Below are 25,979 nucleotides of genomic sequence, written 5' to 3'. Positions count from 1 at the left end.
CAAAGGAGAAAAGACATCTACTCTATTACCAGCGTTGCATATAATCCTACTTAGTATAAAACAATCTATTCAACCTATTACGAAATGTGAATAAGTCGTTTTCCTTCCTCACCAAGCAGGCAGCACAAATTTGGCATTATTGAAGTCTAAATTAGTCACTCTTTCGTCCTTTCAAAATAGCAACTCCTATATCCTTTTTTCGGGCTCATGCTGAAAAATAGGAGTTTTGATTTATGTCTTAGAATACTTGGAAAGGACAGAAGTGATAAAATGGAGATCACCTACATGGCTTGAATAGCCACATTTATCCACCGCTGAAGAAACCATTTCCTATTTATGGGTGCAATTATTGAGATGGATTATCCCCAATTGAAATTTAATACAAATTAAGTGCAAATCCTGAGATTTCACCCAATAGTCATAACATCATCTGCCCCATAAACGTTTGGCCACTGAAGAACTGTAACTCAAACTTTATTCAAACAAGTGCTTAATTCGATCTGGTGTGTGCTGAAGGGGCGCATCAGCACACATTTTTGGGAGCAGACACTTATTTTACATCAGGCTTTCACCCAAAGCAAGAAAGAGAAAATCACAAAAGGAGGAAAACAGGAGAGGAAAGATGAGGAAACAGTGACAAAGAATGAACGTAGGGGTGAAAATTAACCTGCACGAGTGAGGTAAAGGGGCAGGAAGTGGCTGGAGGTGGCTGACAGAGGCATGAGGCGGAATAAACACTATGCAGCCGTGGTATTCTGCACCCCAATAGTCATTGAGCCCAGACACTTATCCTTTAACAAATTAAACACTGATTCGGACATCCTATCCAAATCTTCAACAACACATTACTGAAAAGGCAGTTTCTTGATGGCAACTGTAGCTATACTGTATACTTCAGCCTTTCAGCACCTGACTAATAGCAATTTAGACTGAAATCTGAGAAAATTACTTTCTGCCTCAAATTAGATTTTAAAATACAAATGTGTAGTACCTCAAATATATGTTCCTTTTACATTCTTGTTTCTGTAATCTGTCCCAACCAGACACCATATTCAGCGCAATGTTCCATGTACAGCACTTTATGTTCAAAATGCTCCTGCTACAATAAAGATTTGTTTCGAGAAGTACGTCTTCTTTCAGCTGGAAGTACTGCTGCAATCATTGCAAGACTGTACCAGCTGTGTTCCAGCTGGGGTTCCTGCTTATCTTTCTTAGGTATGAATTGTCTGCTTTTATTGAAGTTTGCTGTCCTTTTTTCCCTGGGATCACCCTGTTTTGTTTAAAGTGTGATTCCCACCCATTTTCTTCCAAGGTGGAATACTGTGAGACCACATTCTGCATCACGATGAAGATTGATAGCCACACATTTCTATGTCCATTGGTAGATGTAAGTACCAGACGCAGGGGGATGCTAAATAGAAATTATGACATGTGAGGCAATGTATCACCTGGGGTTTGATTTTCTGATTACAAGGTTATGCTACTGCTCACTGTTCAAAAGGACTCAAGCTATACCCCACTGATGAGACCTAGGTAGGTCGAAAGCAGTCTGAGGTTCCTAATGAAGCAGAACCAAGACTGATTTGCATCTGGCAGATTGCTACACAGTGTATTTTAGTAGGTAAAAAATGATGGTCTGGAATGTGACCGAGTGTGACAGGTATGCCCATCCATGGGTCCCATGCTCACTGAGCACAGGACTGAATGAAGAGGACTGAACTTTAGCTAACTGAAGCGACCTATGTAGGTCTAACCTGGCATGGGGTTGCTTGTGCTTCTGTCTAGAGAGGACCTGGCCTACCTGTTTGGGCCCAATTGTTGCTATTGGAACAGGACCAAGACTGATTTGAATTTGGCAGGTCTATATCTTTAGTGGCATAGTTGGTGAAAAACGATGGTCTGGGATACTGCCTAAAACAATTACCAGTGGATGTAAATAATTCAAGCACTCGTTCCTTTACCTTGTTGTTTTTTCAGTAGATGCTGTAAGTGTGATGGGCATGCCCAGGTGTGGGTCCTGTGCTCACTGTGTCACAGGACTGAAGCTACACCTCACTGGCAAGATCTAATTAGATCAAAACTGGTCTGGGCATATTTTGTTCTTATCTAGAGGGGACTCTGCCTGGCAATTGGGGCTGGACATTCCATACAGGAGCAGACTAAGGGCCTGGTTGAGTTTGGCAGTCTGCCAACCGCCATGGCGGTAGTGGCAGCCCAACTGCCATCAGAATGGTGGTCCGACCACCGTTTTACGAGTCATGTTGGCCTTTGGAGTAAAGACCGCTGTAGTTTCGCTGGCACTGCCAAGCAGCACAGACTGCCATGGTCACAAGGCAGCACAAACAGGCTGGCGGAGCCTGTGTTGCTGTCAGACACATTACGAGGTTGCACACCACCAATGTGACCGTGGCTGTCCAACCACCATGTCTCAGAAGGCGGAAACAGGGACTATAAACTCACCTGCAGACAGCATCACTCGTCCGATGCCACCAAGGAACCCATCACTCACATCCTGATACTGTTGTTGATCATCGAAGACCTTTGTCATTAACCTTAACAGCAGATTGTAGCGTCGTCATCCACATCATATGGGGGTCACGCCAAGGGCACCGAGTACACATCTCACTGTATACATGGTCCAAATCATACATGATAATGGACACATTCACAGTCACAATACGCCCCCTTTGGGGGACTGGTCACTCACACTGCACAGCAGTGCACAGCAACGCTACACAAAAACACACGTCGACACACATCTCAGACCCAGGAGTAGTGAAGACTACACAACATTGTCTCACACATCACCGACAACACACAAACATCACATCTACCAATACAACCCACACATTCACATTGCACACAGGCCAGGGACTGTCGTCACATTCAACAATACAATGTGACATGGGACACAAACAACACTCCCCGTAAACAGCCCTGCAAAGGACGCACACATCATACACATCACAGCACAATGGTATACACAATAGACAGAGAGACAAATAGACAAAGAGCACTATGCCAACAATACTTGCACCATAGGGATGGGGCAATCAGGAGCATTATGGAAGGAGGCTGCACTGGGACACCTATCACTTTGTACAGCCCCCTAAAACAACATGTGCAAAGGAAATGGCCCTACATGTGTCTCAGGGACACATAGTACTAGACCCAAATTTCATGCCTATTTGCACAATGTGGAAGTGCAAGTCAATAAATCACATACAACTCCAACGGCATGGGAAATACTTCTACAGGAACTAGCTGCAAGGTACATCCGGCTACATGGAGACATACACAGTCAAATGCAAACAAATGAACACACTCCATGTCTGCACAAACAAAACTCATGCTGATACACATCAGATGAATCCATAAGCCTAATACCATACATGCTCACATTGGACAACTCAGATTAAATACTTACCAGTGCACAATGCCATTACACCACAGTTGCATTTACACCCACATACCCACTTACTCACCATATGCCATACTCTTGAGGGCACCAGCACTGCCCACAAAGTCAGATAGAACAGCAAATGGAACAGCAAGCAGGATCAAACACACACAACTGTAGCCACACAACACAAGTCACTCAGGAACAACATTAAATTAGAAAAGGAACTGCAGGACAAATGTATACCCCAAAAATACAACTGTTTAGGTTTAACAAACAATAAATATTTGAAGTCAAACTTCCATTGGCCAGTCCAGAGGCAGTCCAATAATAGCACAGTGTTGTGCCTAAACTGCTATGAAATCTCCACAGGAAGGGACATCAATGGGGTAGACAGGTACCTCAAGGATTATTTGGGGTGGGAGTGTGGGGGGTTGGATTTGGGCCAGGGGTTTGGACTTGGGCTTGTTTGTGTGGTCTTCTTTTTGGGAGGGGTGGGCTTCTTCTTGGGGGGAGAGGTATGGGTACTTACAGGGGGCGGGGAGGCCTGGGAATTAGAAGAGAGGGGCTGGTAGGTTGGTGTATGCCTCTTGGGTTTGAGACAAAGGTGGAGGAAACAGGGCAAAGGTCAAGGTCAAACATAAATAATTTCTTAGGGACATGGGGACGGTCATCAGAAGGGGTCGGGATTTGGAGGTTGAGAGAGTGGTTGTATGCTCTGTTGGTGTGGATATCATGGGTGTGTGCTTCTGGGAGGTATGCTTGTGTGTGGTTTGTGGGTGAGTGAGGGCCTTTGTGTGTCTTGGGGGACTGAGAGGTGGAGGTGCCAGGGGATAGAGTGGTGGATGTGTGTAGCTGTTGCGGTGGTGAATGCAGGTTGGCTGCATCGGTGGATATCTGTGTGTCTGTAGTTGTGGTGTCTGTAGTAGATGTCTGGGTGTCTGCTGAGGTGGTGTCTGCAGGTATAATGGTTGTGATGGGTTTGTCAGTGACTGTTGGTGTTGTGCCTGTGGGTATACCTGATCTCATGTGTGTGATGCCTGGTTTGGTAGGGGTGTCTGGGGAAGTTGTGACTGTTGTTGTATCTGTGGGTGGATGTTGTTTGCTTGCATGCCGGTGTGTTTTGTGGTGCTTGTGTTTGTGTGTGCCCCTCTCATGTGTTGATGTCAATGCATGTAGATCTGTCTGAGTGCTTTTGGTAGGTAGGGGAAGGGGTGATTTGGAATGGGAAGAGGGAGGTGGAGGGGGGACTCGCTGCCATCAGGGTGGAGGCCAGAGCCTGAAAAGATCTCTGTGGTCCAGCCATTGCACCATGAATGTCTTCTATAAATTCATTGGTTTGTTGCAATTGGGTGGCCAATCTGTGGATGGCTTTCACAATGGCTGACTGACACACAGAGATACTTCTCAGGAGGTCAATAGCCTCCTCACTGAGGGCCGCAGGGGTCACAGGGGCTGGGGCGGAGGTGCATGCGGCAAAGGAGGTGTCCAACCTCTTGGGTGAGCAGGCACGGGCAACTTTGTGAGGAGCAATCGGGAGGGCGGTGATAGAACGGGGGTGGTGGACAAGGATGGCACTGGGGGATGCCCAGATGGGTCCACCACTACTAGGGGTGGTCACTGGAGGAGAAATCCGACGATGATGAGGATGATGTTGCCATCTCTCCTGTGGCACTCCCCTCACCCTGTGGGCCACTGGGTCCCTCTGTGTCAGTGGTGTATTGACCCGAGGTTCCATGGCCAGATGCTTCCCCACTCAGGTCTGCCACATCTCCTTTGCTTGCCAGTGCTGATGCTGCAAATACAAAGAGAAATAAGGTCATCACATATCTATGATCACACTTGAACCACAGCTCTGGTTAGCAAACATTACCATGATGTCAAGTTGACCCTAGAAACAAATTCCACCTAAGGGGCCTACACATGTGCTGTACCATATGCATGCATGCCATCTGAACTGTCAACAGTTGCCCATAGGGAAATCAGTATTCCACACAACTACAATTGCATGGCTGAATTTGAACAATCACAATGACCATTGTGCTCCATTGGGCAGACAACAGTCACCTGTTGGCATACAATAGTACGCCAATGCAAAATGCATTTCCACAGATCTCACACAAGGTCATGCACGCATCTCTTTGTTACATACATTTTGACCCAACAATGAGGACTGATGATACAAAATCATGCCATCTTGATATCCTGGAGAAGGTGACATGAAAATACCTATGTCACAATAGAAACAAAGCAACAAGGTACACTTCACTAAGTGATATTTGTCCTAATAGAGTCAAGGAGGTAGTATAACTGTTGCTCAGATAGACCACATATGTGGCATGGGAATGAACACTGTGGACATCATGTGCAAGATGTCAGGGAGATATGTCCCCAAAATACACAACACAATGAATCAGCAAGCCCGAAGGTTATAACCACTACTACCTGGCACCCCTTACAATGACACACTCTGAGTTCTTCAGTAGAAGCCATTAGTCCATTGAATGTTGGAGAGACACAGAAATAGTAGAAAGCCCTCAACTTGTTGCCCAATGGGAAGCTATATCACTGTCTCCATTTTGGTCCTGTAAACCCAGATGTCTGTCTGTGGATGAATAAGTGCACCCAAACATGTGAATTCAACGTAACTGCAAGTCACTCCATGCTGCATACCAACAGTCAGGTTATAAACCTTAACCATTGCACATGTGCAGTGCACTTTTCCACCTGATGCCACATCAAGGGCATAGATATTCACATTGTCTTGCTAGACTCTAGGCCTCCCCTTTCACGTCCTTTATTGCTACTGCAGTTATACATGCCAAATGACATGCTATGAGGTTATGTGTCAGCTAATAAACAATGGTGACACGGTCCTGCATGTGGCACAGCATGAAATGTAACCCCATTGTAAATGTGCTATTCCACAAACAGCTTGCCATGCACAGATATGTGAGGGAATGTAGGCATCATCCTATCAACATAGGTAGAAGATGCATGAAACTGCAGCTTACAAATTTTTTCTAAAGAGAACGGGGCACATGCCGACATGTAGGCACAAGGAATGTTGACAACAGTGATTGCGCATTAATCATGTCAATGGACATTCCCCACTTACCAAGGGAAGGTAGTGGCCTATAACTGCATCCAAAAACAATGTAAGCCCTGTCACATGTATGTTGGACACCTTCACATTACAGACTGCAGTGAGGCACCAGCGCCCATCATATGCGGAAGAAAACAAGCCTCTTGGTGGCAGATGCCAACATACACAATTACCCAGACAGAGGACAGTGATCCATTATCTAGTTACCTTTGGCCTGGAACACTGAGGAGAAGTGGTCTGTTGCATTGAATGTACACCCACTACAACAACAAACAGTACATGGTTGATCAATGTACACTGCTGTATGTGGTCCCTGCAGAGCAAATGGTTTGAAGATTCCACCCAATTTTGCCCTAGGTCCCTGCTCCAATAGGCAAGGCACATCAGTATACAGCATGTGACATTTCAATACAAACAATCTCTCATCTATTGTGTGACACATTGCTCATCCCTAATTGTCAAAGGGAGCTATCAGAACCTAACTCAATCACTTGGCAATGGGACAGGCAGGAATATGCCCTGTACTCACCCCTTGTGGCTGCTGGGCTGCCCTCAGCGCCCATCAAGCTCAAGATAGACAACTGCCAGGATGGGGGCCATTAAGGGGGCATGGTCCAACAGGCATGTTGAGGGCACAACCCCAGCTTGGCTTCCGCGGTCTTCCTGACCCTGCGTCTCAGGCCCTCCCACCTTTTATCGGCAGTGGGCGTCCCGCTGGCTGTGGACCCCCAGGGTCTACACCTTCTTAATGATGGCTCTCCATATCCCGTTCTTTTAATGGACGTTGACCTGCATGGAGACAAAAGGGTAATTAGGGAATTATGATCACAAGTTTCATCTCAAATGGTTGAGTCACATACATGTCAGAAACATCAATCTAGAACTTGCCTGTTTGTCAATACTCCCAGAGAGTGACACATACAAGCCAAAACGTACAGGGCCATGACTACAGACATACATTTCCCAATCTGCAGACCAACTCACCACCCAGCTCAGGCCCTACAATGACTAAGCACGCTTACTGACATCATGTATCCCAACCTCTAGCAACCTGGCTGAGATGTGAGCCACTGTGAGACACATCATACCTCTGTGGCTTCTGAAGGGTAAACTCCTTAGGCATGAATGGAACAACACATTCACACTCTGTGAGGGTGACTTTCTGCATACAGTCCCTACAGGCTACTGCTAGAGTACAAACTCAAACATCATACATGTGTAACATTGAAGGGACTGGAATGGTGGGTACAGACAATGTCTTCCCTGTCTAGATGTGGACATGTGGACTAACAAATGCAGACTCATGCCACTTCAGGGGGTAGGTTCTGTGGTATGTAGCTCCTTTGGACATATGTGTTCATCCCACAGAGCTGACATCCAACAAACAAAGGCATGCGTTGTCCAATTTCTGCTATGTGACCAGACTACTGAGTCACATATCATGGCCTCCCAGGAATCAACACATTGTCATCACTGTGGGACTGTAATTTATGTAATAAGCCTGTACAGGGCAGATTTGACCTGTGGGAAGGTGACAACAGGACTGGGGGAGTAAGAGACCTGTCATGAGTCAAAGACACATTGACAATGAGGCAAAATGCACATATGACTAGCTAAACGACTTACCTCTGTATCCATTGCTAATCTAATCAAAGGAATGAGGCATTCTGGGCAGGATTTTCTAAGAGAATCTCATATATCTTATATGACAGGATCTGCTGGAGTACAGGGAGTGGGCACAGTGCCACAGTGACTCCACCCTAGCCTAGACTGGGACCCATACTGGGCGATACACTTGTCAGGCCCTGGTCTCTGCAGGCTGAGCAGACTGAACCTACATTACACTCCATTCCCATGATAGTACATCATGTAGCCAACAGCAATTTGGCAGGTGGTGAATGGGGCAACCTGAAGGGCACAGTGAGTCATGATATGCCTTCCAAACAACAGTTTAGCAAGGGCACATGTGTTTAGAAATCTCTTTGGCACCATACACATTGCTCACAGTGCTCTCAACTGACTCATACAACATGCAAAATCAGCTCATGTAGTCAGGCAAATACATGGTGTCTCACATATAAAACCATCATGAGGAAACCGATGTCAGTGGATGGCTGTAATGTCACCTCACCTAGTTATGTGCATTCAACACAAGGTGGATCTAGGAACACAAAAAACCCACACACCACAATGTGAATGAACTCAACATATGGCACTGACCGCCAATACCTGCACATTGTACATAAAATTGATGCCACACAGATTGCACCTACAGGCACATGATTAGTCAGTCTGGCACACATGGGCATAATCTAGCCTGTGAGGAGATAAAGAATGGTGAAGTACAGAGATGAATGTGCACATGAGGTACATACCTGCTCCTCTGGTGCACAATAGAGCTGTTCATACAGGGGTAGCACCTCAGTCACCAGCCTCTCCAGCTCCTCTGGAGAGAAGTCAGAGGCCCTGTCACCTACTGGATGTGGCATGATTGCTCCCACAGGCAGTACATAGCAGCTCAAGTAGTGGAGGTCTTGCTGGCAGCAATGTCAGAAGTCAAGTGAGGGAATCTGCAGGACATGGTGGTCACATCCATCACGTATGCAGTCATCACTGTGGGAGAACACAGCCATTGGTCCGCGACTGCCACTGGCAATAACGTTAGCCTATGGTTGTGTCCGCCGCATTTGCAACCGCCTACCACATGATGAGTTCCGCCGGTGGTCGTGGGTGATTCCTAATGTCCAGTGCAATAGGTCAGCCATCCACCATTGTAGAGGCCTGAAATGCAGTATTGGGCTTCACAAACTGCGTCACACCTACTACACTGTTGTTTTGATCTCACAAACATGCTAATCCAGTCTTGTCATGTAAGTCCTACTACTCAAACACCAGATGGCATCTTACAGTGGGACACAGACCACCCCTGTCAAAGATCATTTTTGCTGTTATTATATTTAGTCCCATTTCAAGGGGTATGTGTGATGCACACCATTCGGTTAGTTCCAGATACATGATGTGTACACATGTGTAGCAAACCATGGGGGTCACAAGTGACCCTTGTGTTATTAGCAGCTGTGATATGTACTGGTTGCCATGTCCATCACTTCTAAAATGTCTTGTCAAATGTATTGACATACATCATATATGTAGCTGGCGACACAATGACTAATGTCAGAACTAATTTCTTGTCATATATAGGTACCCAGGGAGAGGGAAGATGCGTCAACCACCTGCTTACCGTACACTGCCAGACCTACAGGGCATGGAAGAACACCATGTCAGACTCCTATATCGTCTGAATTGGAAAACAATAGTGGACTTATTTTGTCAGTCGGAACCAAATTTGATGCCAGCTATTAGTTATCCACCAGACCATTGTACAAGTCATGTCAGTATTTCACCTCCTAGCCACAGGGTCTTTCCATCATCTAGTGGCCCTAGCTGCTGAAATGGCCCAAAGTACGTTCAGTCTAATGTTGAAGGATGTCTCTCAGAAGTGTTGAAACACATTGACAGGCACATCCAGTTTCCCTGGAGTGAGGATTTAGCCTATGTGAAGGCTGACTTTTATGGTTTTGCCGCTATTGATGGCACACATGTCGGCTTTGTCCCACCAAATGCCAATGAACAGGTATACCGCAAACGAAAGAACTTCCATTCCATCGGTGTCCAAGTTGTATGTTTGGCAGACCTATTTATTTCACAGGTCTGTGACCGTTATCCAGGTTCAGTCCATGATTCCTTCATTATGCGGAACAGCACGATCCCCCAGCTGATGTCACAACTGTACCCAGAGAGGGCCTGGCTGGTTGGTAAGACACATCTGTCCTGTTTGTGTGCGTGCAATGTCTGGTGCCACAATTCTGATTAGAGGGACTAATTGTTGCACATATGTCCCATTCCCAAACAGGAGACTGCATATCCAAACCGTCAATGGTTGTTGACGCCAATAAGGAATCCAACTATGCCAAGGGAAGCCTGCTTGAATGAGGCCCATGGAAGAACAAAGTGGATAGTGGAGTGGGCTTTTGGGCTCCAGTAAGTCACATTTAGGTGACTGGACCAAACTGGAAGAGCCCTCCTCTACTCACCCGGAAAAGCGTGTAAGATCACTGTGGCATGCTGAATGCTCCACAACCTCACCCTGAGGAGGAATATCCCATACATCCGAGAGGTGGGGCAACCTTCAGTGCTACCGGGTGAGACTCATAAAATGCCAAGTGAGGATGACAGTGGTGAAGAGGAAGGAGCTGACTTGTGGGAAGATCTCATAAACAGCTACTTTTCTTGAGTGTAAGTATGTAAGTATGCCATGTGACGTAATAACTGTGACTGAACAAAGAACTTTAGCTGTTAAAATGCGTGTAGTAGAGTGTTTTTGCAAGAATTAGGGAGCAATTACTCTGCAATTTTCAACCACAGGACACATGAAGGGTTAGCTTTTGACATATCCCCACCTTTATGTAGTTACATCATTTGTGTCAGGTTCATTACAATGTACGCTCCTTTCCAGATGCTTGCCATATGAATTGGGTATTAGTAATTTTTTAAAGCTATACTTGTTTTGTTTTTGTTTGTTTTTCTCCAGGTACCTTCACCATAATGTCATCATGTGGGCATTTCAGAGTTGTGACATTGGTAGGTGTCTGTTGCTATTCCAACATAGGAAGTGGCATGGATTGTTTCAGGTAATGTAGGCCACAGATTTAGGGTGTATAAGACCTGTGCCAGGCAACTTGGACAGTATTTGGGTGGAAGGTCTGAAATGCAGATTGTACTTGTTTATTGTTCTGTGGTGGGCCAATTGCATCATGTGTGTGATCATGTGACCATGAAATCTGTTGTCATTATGTGCAAGCAAAGCATTAATCCCTCACACAGGCTAATCACTCTACATGTATGATCTGTATGTAGCTGGAGATGTGTTTCATCATTGCAGGCCACAGTGCCTGTTCTAGAACACTGACATATGTTTGTGTCATACTACCAGAGCAATGATCATTGGATCATGATGTGCCTGTAATCAGGGACTGTTGTAATGCCCTCTGTCTGTACCTTGGGGCGTGTGATGTTGTATTGCTTTGGTTTGGTATGTGGTAAGACTCAAGCTGGTGTCACATCCCCTTTTCGGTTTGCCTATTCTACAGGACAATGTCTGACAAGGCCCTTCCTTTTATGGTCTAGGGGTTTGTACCTTGATCTGTGTACCTTGACAGAATTTGAGTCACCCATTCTTGGCTATGACAGTCCAGACATATGGACAGCCTCTCTACTGTACATTGGAATAAAATGTTTGGTGTGACTAGACACTTGTACCAATATGTTTGTGTGTGTTGGTTGTAATCCTTAGCAGGACACTGTTCCTGTAACACATCTCTCCTTGCACTAGTATCTTGTGTCTTCATCATTTGCTTCACATGGTCTTACTTCTCAACCTAGCAAAATTTGAAACAGAAGCAAGCAGACACAATCTTTGTGATAGGTGGTATTTATTCTAAATTATTGAATACAACAAAAATTATGTATATGACAAAACAGAGTAGTGAAGGCTTCAGTCATGGTGGATGAAATCATTATAGTAGATGCCACAGGATTGTAAGTCCAAAGTCCAGTGTGCTCCTGCCATTGGAATTGGAGAGTGGTTGAGGAACAGTCAACAGAGTGAACATGTGGCGCACAAAGGAGGTAATTTGGGAAGAGGTCACTTGCTGGCAGTGGTAGGTGTCTTGCTATCCGCACCTCCTGGATTCTTTGCTGGATGTCGCCACTTGTGTGGGGGGTGATCTGCCTCTACAGAGACAGGGGTGTCTGAGGCGGGTTCTTTCTCTGGCTGTGACGCCGCACTCTACCGCGGCGTCCCTGCTTCGAGCTGCGGTCGGGCCGCCGCTCCGAGAATCGGTGCGCTGGCATCGCTGTGGCCCACTTTTTGTGTGCCTTCTCTCGTGACGCGCCCCAGACAGCACATTTCGTGCTCCCGGTTGTGCCGCTTGCCCAGTTTGCCTTCCTAACATTTTTCCTTCCTTACCTGGGGGAAATCCTCTTCTATCTTCCTGTTTGTCACTTCCTGTCTCCTGGTATATAAGCCTTTCAGTTCTGGTCTTCCTTGCGTTGCAAACACTTCCGCTTGATGGTGATCCTTGCTCCTGTTCCTTTGTGTTTTTCTCTAGTCCCTGTTGCTCTTGATAGAGATTTTTCCATTTGTTTTCTTTTTTTTCATTATTTGTTTTTCCTCTTTTTCAGGAGTTCCTGTGTAGAGGTTTTTCCCACATTTTCGGCTTTTTTTCCTCTGGGAATCCTTCTGGAGGGTATGGTCTGCTTAGGCATTTCCAGTCAGACAGCATTGTGGCTACTAGAAAGGGTCACCCTTATCTTGGTCAATCCCGAACCAGCAGGAGACCAGGTGCTCCTTCAATTTCTTCAGCCAACGGTTGGAAGCGACGCGCAGATCGTGACACTGGCAGGGCCTCCCTTCCAGTGCCTGGCACCAACGTTAAGGTGCCAGGTGTAGACATGACAAGGGAAGGGGTGGAGTCTTGCCATTGATCACTGTTTATGGTGGTGATGATGTTCCTCAGCACCCCTGTTAGGGAGGCCATGTTGGTATTGCAGGCCTTCCACTGTGCACACACTTCCTGTATGAATTTCCTCTGCAGCTGCTTCATATCATGGAGTTCAGTTAGTACCTGGCCCATCACGCCTTGGGACTCCTGTTAGACCACCAAGACGTGGCTGATGGTGTCCTGGCCAGGAGCATCTCCAGTGGCCTCACCCCGCTGGACCGCAGTATCTCTCCCACACACCCTACTCCAATGGGCCTCTACCCTTGCCACAGTGTGCTCTCTTGCACTGGTTCCTGGACCATCATTGTCAGACATATTGTGTTGCGACTCAGGATCCTGGACTGGTGGGCATAAGATGGTTGTCAGTGTTCAAGGGCACAAGTTGGGGGTGCATGGTTGTCCATGATGTTGAGGCAACCGGGCTGGGGTGAGGCCACTGGGGATGCTCCTGACCAGGACGCCATCAGCCACGTCTTGGTGGTTTAACAGGAGTCCCAAGGCGTTGATGTAGCCAGAGTGAGACTGACTGGTGGCATCTGACCAGGTTACCCAGATGCACCAGACCCGTCCTCCACATCCAGCTGTCCAGGAGTGTTTTAATCACTGAGGGCTTCATCCTGGGGGTTTGTGGCAGTCTCTTCAGTGGCCTCTGTATGGCCTTTGGCAGCATGACCTGTTGATGTGAACGATACCATGTTATTGGTTGTATTGTGACATCTACCTCCAATCATTTACAGTGAAATTTCACAGAGACCTTGTACATAGTTGTCTAGCATGTACACATATTGTGACAGGTACATGGTTGTTTTGACAGGACATTTGTGGAGCATGCCAGATCTCCTTGCCTGTCACAGCTGCTGAGATGTGCAATACATTGTCCCTTGGGGGATGGCCTTGGATTGTAAACTTACCACCAGTGCAGGCCACACAGTGGCTAGGCAAGTTAGCTTTTTGGCCATTTTGAGGCCTGGTTGAATGTGATACAGCAGACTGAGGAGTTTGTAGTATTTGTGACAGAAATCATCATGTGGTAAGTGCAGTGTTAATGTGTGCACTGCCAATACCAATCTGGTTATGACTCTTGCAGCCTTTGGGATCAATGTTTAGCACACTGCGCACGCTGTCCCCCCCTGTCCTCAATGGTTTCACCATGTCAGGATGGAGCTAGGTAGCCAGACACATCTTAGAGTTGGGCATGATCTGTATGCTGCTGACTCCCAGGGGAGTGAATCTCAAATGTGACTTATCAGGCAAGTGTATTTGATTGAGTGACCAATGGTGTGGTTTTTTGATATTTGGAGTCAGAGTCATGTTACTGTCTCCACTACACACACACTTGACTATTTACATCATCCAAGGTGTGTAGAGTTCATTTGGGTCTTCTCTACTAGATGGGTTTGGTCAAGAGAACACTGATTTTGGTTTTGGAGCATGTGGGACAGGGTCTATTGGGCTTCGCTTTCCAGCCAGTCCCACTACTTCCCAGCATTTCACAAATGGTATCCACCCAGGTGAATACACCTCAATTGGGATTTCACAGACATGACTATTTATGCATATGGACCCTGAGCTTGGGTCTAGAGTATGAGCTACATAAGCTCCTGGCTTTAGCAGTCCTATCACTCCCTCTTTATACACACTATACAACCGGTATCCACACATCTGAGTAACTTGACATTAGGAGTTGGGAAACTGTGCTCTTTGATCATATGTACACTGTTCTGGTTTTTGTAGTCAGTCAGAGTAACAGTGCTTCCTGTAAGTTGCAGCCAGGGAAGTCTAGGTACTTGATACACCTGACCAATGTCATCCCCCAAAGTGAGTACACTTCATTTGTGAACTGACAGACAGGGGCATTTGGACAAAAGTACACTGTGCTGGTGTTTGGAGTCACAGGAACAGTGCCTGCTAGAAGTTGCAGTCTTGTCAGCCCCTGTAGTACACACAATATGCATATCCAAACCCTCCAGGTGAGTACACTTAATTTGAGAGATTACTAAAAGGGTATTTGGACAAGAGAACACTGTGCTGGTGTTTGGAGTAAGTTAAACAGTGCCTCCAGGGAGTTGTAGTCTTGCCAGTCACTGTAGTACACACACTATACATACATGAACTCCCAGGTGAGTACACAATTTGTGAGTTGACAGACAGAGGTATTTGGGCAAGAGTACACTCTGCTGATGTTTGGACTCACAGAAACACGACCTACTGGGAGTTGCAGTCTTGTCACTCCCCGTAGTACACACACTATACAAATGTTGTTCTCCCAGATGAGTACACTTCACTTGAGAGATTTCCAAAAGGGTATTTGAACAAGATAATACTGTGCTGGTGTTTGGAGTCACTGAAACTGTGCCTGCTGGGAGTTGCAGTCTTGTCAGTCCCTGTCATACACACACTATGCATATGTGAACCCCCCAGTTGAGTAGATTTCATTTGAGACCTTGCCAAACAAGGGTATTTCTAGCAGTGAACACTGGGTTGGCGGTTGGATTCACAGACACAGGGCCTTCCGGGTCTTTACAGTCCTGTCAGTCCCTGTGTAGTACACACACTATACAAATGTTGTTACCCCAGATGAGTACACTTCATTTGAGAGATTACCAAAAGGGTATTTGGACAAGAGAACACTGTGCTGCTGTTTGGAGTCACAGAAATGGTGCTTGCTGGCCCACACTAGACATATGTGATTGTGAACCCCCCAAGTAAGTATACCTCATTTGAGACTTGCCAGACAAGATTATTTGTAGCAGTGAACACTTGGCTTGTGGTTGGAGTCACAGTAGTAGTGCCTCCTGGGACTTATGGTCCTGTCACCCCCTGTACTACTTACTCTATACATACAGATGAACCCAAGGTAAGTACACTTCATTTGGGAGTTCACATAAAGGAGTATTTGGGGGGGTGAACACTAGGCTAGTGAGTGGGGTAAAAGTAACTTAGGGAAAAGGTGAGCTGTGGGCATGCATGACAGAGCATTTTGGTGACCTTTTTGATGTTGTGACTTACCAGACTCCACTCCCCCAGGTATTCCTGTCAAGCCCTGAGGATACAAGGTGGCAAAGACCTTCTCCTCCGAGGGAAAGAGGTGTAATGGGGAACTTGGAGGGACACTGCCAGGCTTCTTAGCCTGCAACTGAGGCCTGGGGACCAGGGAACTGACCTTGCCCCTGAGGTCATTCCACCTCTCCCTGATGTCCTCTCTTGTGCACAGGGTTCTGCCTACAGCATTCACTCTGTCAACGATCCTATCCCACATTTCCATTTTCCTACTGAGAGGAGTATGCTGGACAGGTGCTCCAAACAATTGTAGCTCTACTCTTATGATTTCATCCGCAATGACTCTTAACTCTTCTTCAGAGAAACAGGGATGTTTGGAACGTGACATGGTGGAACTAAAAATACAGGTGGGAGTGATTTACTAAAAAGGGGAAGTGCAATGAGGTGTATGGACAAAAATGTGTGCAGTGCATTCAATGTGACAGTGGAAAAAGGGGTGGCTAATCTATGTACTTCAAAAAAGGTGCTCTGGCTTCATTGTCTTTCAGTGTAAATGCAAAGGTTTGTGGTGTATGAAGGTGTGTGTTTTATACACACTGTGGTTCTGATCGCCATTGGCTAACCACCATGGGTGCCACCATTGTGACTTAGGACTTGTAATACAGTCATTGGTTGATTGGTATGCAGTTGGACCACCTCTGTGCCACTGCCGGTCTGGCTTTTTTGCTTGGTGGGCGGTGGTCCAACCTGTTTGACTCGTATTACGGCGGTCTGTAGGACCGCCAACATGGCAGTCTTTTTGGGACCGCCATCATGGCGGTCTGGCGGTCTGGCTGCTAGACTCGTAATGAGGCCCTAAGACTGAATTACATATTTACATATGTCAGGCCTCTATCTGGGGTAATCATAGTGGGTGAAAAACAATAGTCATGAATGCGACCTGAAGCAATCACTTGTGACTGAGATTAATTTAAGCATTTCTTCCATCTCCTTGGAAATAAAAAAGTGTGTACCAACTTTTCACCAGACTTAGTTTTGCAGTCAGTATGCCAATGGTAGGCTTGGATATTTGTCACCAGCAGTGGCCACGGCATATGTCACGGGAGGGGGTGGGAGGGATAATGGAGGAAACAACATTTAAAAAAAAGAAAACATTTACCATTTCCGTTGAGCTGCCCATATCCCGCCTCCTCCAGCAGCCTCATTCCTCTTGTGGTGTCCCAGCATTCGCTGCGACACCAGCACAGGCTCCCCATCAATCCTGGTGCTACTTACACGCTAAACATAGCATGAAAGCAGCATCAGGATTGATCTGAGCGGCTCAGACTGCTGCTCAGATACAAGCCTGGGGTCTGTGCTGTTTCTCAAGCCATTTGTGTATACAGCCGGTTTAGCGAAACCTAAGTGCACATGTGTTTTTGGCCGGCCTCAGGCGGATGGCCAAACACACATGCCCACTTAGTGCATTCTCCCCTCCTCCCCCCTCCCATGGCCCAGCAGATAAACAATGATGAAAAATAAAACAATAGCAAGCTATCATTTTATTTTTCATCTGTGGCTTGGCCAGAGGGGCGATGCCCCTTCCCCACTGCGAAAGAACCACCCCCATTTACGACACCTTTTCCTGGTCTGGTGCTTTGGCAATATGGATTACTTAAGAAGGGAGATGGTATGAGTGTACGAAGGATATGAAAACAGTTCACTAATACATTAATATAAACATTTTGCTTCAAGTTCTTAAACAGCCACTAGAAACTTCTGTCCTTCCCAATGCCATTGTTCATGTCGAATTGCTCAACACAGTGACAACTGTGGGTATCTCAGCTGATTCTTCTCTGATGCAGCAACCAGACACCTACAATGCCTCCTAATAGTAGATTAATACTCCCCAGTCTGTTTGGGAAACCTTCCCCCTGGGCTCGGTTGTAGGCCAGTTCTTCTTCACGTTTTAATACAGTCCAGTAGCAAGCTTTACTTTCTCTTTTAGTTGTGTCCTTCATCTCTTTGCAGACAACAAACACATTATGGTCTCCTCCTCACCCTCTTAAGTTCAAACAACAAACTGCCTAAGTGCATTGTGCAACTGAATACACAAGCAGTGTCTTACGCTCAAGCCACAAAGACTGAGATAATTTACTTTCTCTCATTAAATATTCCTAAATCACACTTTTGCAAAGCACCTTTGCCTATGACAATGGGGACCACTAGTGCATGATTTGAAGCCCTTAACCTTCACCATCCCAAAACCTACCTCTGCCCAACACTGACTACTAAATATGTAGGATCCACCCCATCCCATCTTCTACAACTGCCACACAGCCACAGCCTGTGTTAATTGTCCAGGACAACCAAAACGTGACAATATCAGCATCTTGTTCCACAGATTATTTCTCTTGTCCACCCATCAATTTAAAGTTTTTAATTTCACCCCACAAAGCCAGTACAACTTCCCTCACTGCATGGCCACCTGTCACTACATAAAGCACTGCATAACATCGAACCAGCCTACCTGATCATCTGCACACACTTTCACTAGCTGACCAGACACCTATGATCAGCCACACTATCAGTCGCACACACACTCCACATCCACAAAAGCAGAACTGTGTTTCGCGCCTTTCCCCACATCATACCCAAATTATGGAATGACTTTCCTCAACACATCAGAGCCTCCTCATTGCTTCTTGAATTATGTAAGAAGCTGAACACCTGGCTTTTCAACTAACTCTGCGGGGCCCAGTGCTTACACATCTGTCCTCACAGGTGATTAGCGTGCTGCACAAATCGGCATAACATAACTACATGCATTGACAGGCAGATCTGTTTAAATCTTTCACACTGATGCTCAAACTTGCCCATTTCATTATCCATTCCAACTTAACTCACACTATTACCAGCTTCTTCCTCAGCCATCCCCTTAGATGTCCAGTTCTCTGCAGCCCATTGTTTCAAAACCTGAGGTCAGCTGTTCAGTTCATATTTTAATTGGTGTACACCTCTTTGTAAATGGAGAATACTACCGTTATCATTCAGCAATGCCTAGAAACTGCTAAATATATATCTGTGCATTCACTAGTGAATGGGCCTTGGCCACTGTTAGAAATGGGGTTTCTGGTTGGCTAGGGTATGCACCTCAGCCAACAAGAACCTACCCACTCTAGTCAGGGCAAGGGAGTTACACGTCCAAGATAACCCCTGTTCACCCCCTTGGTAGCTTGGCACGAGCAGTCAGGCCTATCCCAGAGGCAATGTGTAAAGCGTTTGCACCACACACACAACACACGTGACACAAAATGTACACCACAAAGTAAACACAACACTGAGCTATGTAAAAATAAACTGTATTGCACAAAACATAGTTAGACCAACATTACACGTAAGTAATACCCTGCTACCTTACCAGTTGTCAGAACGTTACACAAGTTACTAATACTCTGCAAAAATACGCAGTTGTCACATTAGAACACGTAAGTACTCAGGATTCTGCAAAATAAGCAGTAGTCAGGAATTATAGTAAGAGTTCTATGCACTTGTCATGAATAACTCCTAAATACCCATAAAAGGAACATTAGAAAACATCTCACAAGTCATAAAAATACATATCAGCAAATCATGCCCATAAAGGAACATTAGCACATATATGTAATGGAAGGAAAAGCAGGTAAAACATATGATTTCCCTAGGTCCATACTTGGCTCACTGAGCCACTATTTCCCTAAAAAGTACCTGGTTTTCTAGTGTAGAGGCACTCCCTGAGCCTGGAAGAGGAGCATGGGGGCCCCCGGCTCTCCTATGTGCGAAACGGGGACCACGCGGTGCTCCTGGGGAGAGGGGCGGTCTGCACCCTCTCCTCTTGATAAACGGGCCCCTCTGGGGACTAACGTTTGTGGTGGGGGCCTGCGTTGGCCGCCCCACACCCTGTCCGTGTGGTGGGGGCCAGGTGAGGCCCAACAAATAATTAGGGAGGCGAGAGGAAGGGGGCCTCCGTTGAGGTCTCCCTTCCCCGTTTGTTAAGGAAACAAAAATGCCCTGTCAGAAGAAAAAGGAGCGTCCTGCTCCTAGTGTAGAGACCGGGGAAGGGGGCGCTCCCTGCACCTTCCCCGTGTCCTGTGATGCAGCTTCTCTGGAGCTCGGATCCCTCCGGGGGCCCAAGAAGGCACTCGCCCGCACCCGACGTGGTGCGCGAGTGTCCCAAGTTGTTCCCGGGCTGCCACGGTGATTTCTTTAGGAATCGGAGGCGGCTGGTGCCCCGGGGGCGCTACCAGGAGCGGACCGTACCCTGGGGGTGCCGACAGAAGAACGCTTGCTCCACTTGGCTTGTTCTGGTGCCCCGGGGGCACCGGAGAGAGCGCGATTCTTGCTTTGGGTAGAGATTAGATGCCCGGGTCACAGCAGTGATTTAGGGGCAATTGAGCGGACGTTATTGCCCAAATCTACAGCCTGAGCAGCGGCGGTGAGTTTCCTTCAGGCAGCAAGACGTTCTTGTAGAAAAGTGCTTGAAGGTCCCAAAGGAGTGATCTAGAAGTGCTACACAATCGCAGCAGCACCCTTGAGGTGCAGAAGATTTACAGAGGTCAGGGGCCACAGCACCCTGCCTCTGGAGACTACAAATGAAGGAGGGGGCGCAGGACTGGAGAACCCAGCAGCAGGTCATCACAGCAAGGGGGTGCAAGCACAGCAGCAGCAGTCCAAGGTGGTCCTGTTGTGTCCTTTCAACAGCGTCCTGCGTCCAGCTCCAGGTAAGGTTTGTGGAGTCCAAAGTGATGTCAAATGATGTCTAAATTGTGGGGAAAATTCCCCTGTACTTATACTAGGTTTACAGTGTGTTTTACAATGGCCAGGAGAGGGGGTTCCAACCAGTTACAACTGGTTCTGGGAGTGCCCTTTCTCTCCTCCAGCACAGGCTCCAAACATCAGTGGGGGGTAAACGACCCTATTGTGTGAGGCCAGGGCTCAGCCTTTACAAATGCAGGTGTGCCCCGCCTATCACTTCTCTCAGCCCAAAAAGGCTTTACAATATGTAGATGCACCTCTGTGATACCTCCACCCTCCCTGTGTTCAGGCTGTCTGAGAAGTATGCACAGATAAATGCGCACTTTCTATAAGTGGCATTTCTGTGATAGTAATAAAAAATACACCTACACCAGTAAGCAGCGTTTCTCACCACTATCACAACCATACCGAACATGCCTACGCTACCCCTCATAAATCAGACAATACCCCTTACACATAAGGCAGGGCATTTCCAATGCAATCCTATGAGAAGGCAGCACTCACAGCAGTGAGACACCAAGTTAGGCTGTTTGTCACTACCAGGACAGGCCACACAATATGGCACATGTCCTGCCTTCTACGTACATGGCACCCTGCCCAAAGGGCTAGCTAGGGCGAACCTTAGGGGTGACTTACATGTAGTAAAAGGGGAGTTCTGGGCCTGGCAAGTAAATTTAGATGCCAGGTCCCTGTGGCAGAAAACTGCACACACAGGCCCTGCGCTAGCAGGCCTTAGATAGGTTTGACAGGCTACTTCAGTGGGTGGTGCAAGCAGCGCTGCAGGCCCACTAGTAGCATTTAATTTACAGGCCCTGGGCATAGGGATACCACTTTACAAGGGACTTATAGGTAAATTAAATATGCCAATTAGGTATAAGCCAATCATACCCATTTTGTAAGGGAGAGCACATGCACTTTAGCACTGGTTAGCAGTGAAAAAGTGCTCAGAGTCAAAACGTCAGCGAACAAAGTTCAGCAGAATAAGGATGCAAAAAGCAAAAAGTCTGGGGAATGACCCTATAAAAGGGCCAGGTCCATCAGCCACAAACAGGCTTATTAAAAAAGTATACACATTTCGTTTGTGCCTATGGGTGCTAAACATGCCTTGCTGTTCCTAATGGGTACCTCATGGCAAAACATTCTAGGTAAACTTTGAAGGCAAATACAAATAATGTTCCTGGTTGACTTTCAAAATACATCTGTAGCTGTCATGTATTTATTATTTTCTTTCTACGTATGTGGTTATATGTTTGGTGCCTTGTTGTGTCAAATAAAAAAGATGTTTCACAGTCACTACATGTTTTTAAGTTAGTCAAAAACAAACCCCTGCGGCCGTCCGTACACACTGAAGTGTTTATGCCAAGGTCCTGTGCTATTGAAAGACTTGGACTGTTCTTTCCCGAAAAGACGTCTATAAGCTTTACTTGTCCTCCGCCATAACCTGACACTACTCCCAAGCACACAATAAACGGTATTTCTCCAAAACTGTGCAAGTATAGTGATTTTATTATGTGTCTTTCTTCTCAGATGCATCGTAACACTGTGATAAAGCCTGATGTTCTGTTACCCAAAATGTGTGCTTTATATAACATAGGAAAAAATATGACATCACTACTTACCCTAGAAATGCCAACAATTTGCTCGTCCGGAAGTAAACTTATGCGCACAAAACATGATTCATAATTGATATCCTCTTTCTCCATGAGATCCTTGCCTTGTACCAAAGTCACGTGCAGAGAATTTGAGTTCATGTTGTACTCCATGTTGACTTCTATTTGCCCCACTGTGAAATCCTGCCCGAAATTATTGCCAATGGAAGAGATGGAACTGAGGGAGTCAGTTGAGACAGACTTTTTGAGTGGTCCGTACGGAGTCATTTCAAGGTCTTTGCTCATCAGCTCCAAGGTCCCAAGCTCATTGATATTTTCAAATGTGTCATCCATCCTCAGGCTTGACTTGTGGTTTAGTGACATGCCTTCAGCAGCCTTCCTGGAGTTTAAAATGAGATTCCTCTGCAACAAGAAGAGAAACTGTGTTAGTGGTTAACCCAATACTAATCAACACAATAAGAACACTTCACATCGTGTCTACCTTGTCATATTTGAGATGTTTATGGGTTTATTTAGACCATGAAGTCAATGATTTCATGAGCCACAATTTGAATAGATCCCAAAATATGCAAAAGTAATTGTTTCGAGTTAATCAATAAGATGCATTTAATCATTGCCAATTGTAATTAGTTTAATATTTGTTTGCTTCTCAATGCTGGTTTTGTCATTATTCTAATTTTAAAGAGGCACTCATGAATATGTGGGACTCTTTTTTCACTGCAGACCCTTAATCCAATTGGATTACTAGATGCCACATTCTACAGTGATGCAAGAAATGTCAGTTCAAGCAGAACTTCTGGTATGTTTGTATTTAGATTAAAAGGCAACGTTCATGTGGTGGTGCACGATCCCTACAAGGCAATGTTTGTTTTCAAGGCAAATATTTCTCCTCTAGGGTGAAATTTAAGTTTAACGTGCCACAGAATAAAAGGATATTCGAGGGAGACTGACATGCACAACTGCGTATGCAAGTATTAAGTGTGAAATTAGAATTGAACGTACCACATGAGCTAAAATCAGCAACAAATGTCATTACTTAGAGGCTGACTATGAGCCAATAGAGAACACAGCTGGAGGCATATCCGCTATTCTAGTTCATTCACTTGTTAAGGTCTTTATGAGCTGCCAGGATCCAGATGAATTGCTAAACATTTCACACAATAATTATGAATTCCAGCACTCACAGCTATTGGTCAAATAATAGGCGATGAATACTGGCTTATTGTGCCACCAAATGCCTTTGGGTTATAAATATGTTGAATTTCTAGATTTATTAACTTCTAGGAAGTTAATAAAATTGAACTGTAAGGCCCTCATTACCAGTGGCCCTTAATTTCTGATGGAACCAGTAACAGAATTTTCAAGAATTGCAAGTTGTATCTATTTCGCACAGAGATTTCGACAGTTATGAAAATGCGCGGGAATCGGTACGAAACACGGAATCCTGCATGTTATTACCCAGAATTTTATAATTCCTGTTATTTCCCTGGTCACTGGCCACAGGATTACTGGTGCATTCAGTAATGCTAATTCTGGATTTGTAAATAATGTTAGTTTTTATGGGGCCCTCGTGATTAGGGCCTAGGTATGAGCACTTAAAATCAGTCGAGAAGAGTAATACAGAAAGTAAAGGTCCTGCAGCTGTTACTAGTCTTCTACTGTACCAGATTCCTGGTAGGGTAGTTATGTGGTGCGTGGACAGAACAAGTTTCCATGACCTGCCCCACAAATGCTAGGCTGAATGCGCTAATAGATTGGAAGGGAAAATTGCACCGGTGCTTGATATTGAATAATTTGACAGTATGTACAACCGATAATGCTGTGCCATTAGTCTGCGTGGCAAGTAATGCCCTGGGCAATAAAAAATATGTGGTTTTGTGTGGTGAGCTTTATAACAACTTTTATACGGTTCAATTGAAACCACTCGAGACAAGACCTGGTACCGTTGGGGATTGATTCTGGACTACTCTGTCGCATAAACAAACCTGTGGGTAAAGGAACAGCTTGGGAGAAATGAGGCCACCACTGGAGAGTTTAAATCTGACAATGGATTCGATCAAGGATGTGTGTTTCCCCCAAACTCTATTTACTGGCCACATGGTCGATCCCTCTGCAAATTTAAGGTTTTCCACCAAACTAGCTTCTGTACAGTTGTCGCTATACAGAAGAGGTCACAATTTAACAATTAACAATTTTTTATTGTCAGCATTAATAAAACACGATCTCAAGGCCTGATCGTGCTAAGTCCGGATATTATTGGCTGCATAGTGGACCTCCAAAGGAAAACATGAAAAGTTACAACCAGATGAATGTTGAGATAAACAAACCATTGTTGTGGGGACCCAACTTATCAGTATAAGCCAGTACAGTTCAAATCGCCAGTAAAAGGTTAAAGGTGTTTGATAGATGTTTTGGAGGGTCATTAGCTGAGCCACTATAGAAAGTACTCTCCTGTTGGATATATATTTCCTTCTTTTTTCCGTCCTCATCGTCCCCCCCTCCCCATCTCCCCATTGAGATTTGCAGTGGCTGCCGCTGGTAGATTGGTTAAACATGTTAGCCGAAAAAAATGAATTTCTTATTTTCTTTGGCTTCAACATGCACATCACAATACTGATCAGCGGAGCTGTGGGACTGCTGGATTTGCGATACTGGGTCAGAATTAATACATTGTTAAACATACAAAGCAGCAACCAAGGAGGAGAAAACAGCAAGTAGTCATATTTGCTACATATGTCCTTATCCTACTCTCTTCCTCAGTGCTGGCACACAATCAAGTTGTCTAGTGCAACACATACACATTAGCACGATAGTGCAAAGGTGTGTGTGTGATATCTAGTGTACGTTTTGTACTGTAAGTATACTCTTAGTACAAGATTACGTGGCTAGGCAATTTTTTTAATTTAACATTTCACATGTTGGATGTGTGCTCTACCGTCCCACGCACATTCAATGTGTGAAATGTAAGAAGAACTAAAAAGATTTCTACAACTTTGAGCCAGCATTAAGGAGGCATTCTGTTTCGATGCAAAATTTAGTCTAACAAAGTAGGTCAGGTACTGCATCAAAAACCATAGACACTGTGCTGGACTTTTCAACTTTGAACTCAAGAAAAGCCTCCTTAACGCAAACCTACACACGTTCTATATATTTTTTTTAAAATACAGTTTTCCAACGTAAAAAAGCTTTGCTATGTAAAATAATTACCCTATCATGACTTAGTGCTGCCTTGCCTCATTTTATATGACTTCATGGCAGTGCAATGTGTTGATAAATCTGGCCCATTATTTGGTGAGAATGATAATGATATTTACTTTGTTAAAATACAAACTAAGGGAGGATGGTAAGATGCTACTGCATCTAAAACTGTCAGACAATTATAAATACACGTCATATTAAAATATTCCAGCGGAGTCTAATTTAACTGCTCTTAGAAGCCTGGGAAGCTGCTGTGCACTACGCAGCAGGTGGTCAGACTTGAAGGATTGTATTCTGTGGAGCAATTGATCTCAAAAGGTCACAGATGT

At 45.5% G+C, this 25,979-nt stretch overlaps 1 protein-coding gene across 1 annotated transcript in view; it reads right to left on the bottom strand.

The window, feature by feature from the left end:
* Window positions 1-25,979, bottom strand: part of SYT12 (synaptotagmin 12) — a 756,831-nt gene that overhangs the window by 213,178 nt on the left and 517,674 nt on the right. The window contains exon 4 of the mRNA XM_069223023.1: window positions 22,462-22,854. Within this exon, the coding sequence (XP_069079124.1) occupies window positions 22,462-22,854 (393 nt within the window). The remainder of the gene's footprint in view (window positions 1-22,461; window positions 22,855-25,979) is intronic.

This window comes from Pleurodeles waltl, chromosome 3_1 (genome assembly GCF_031143425.1).
Source record: "Pleurodeles waltl isolate 20211129_DDA chromosome 3_1, aPleWal1.hap1.20221129, whole genome shotgun sequence".
NCBI lineage: Eukaryota > Metazoa > Chordata > Amphibia > Caudata > Salamandridae > Pleurodeles > Pleurodeles waltl.
The sequence above is the reverse complement of the archived record's forward strand: the minus strand, read 5'-3'. Positions and strand labels throughout refer to the sequence as shown.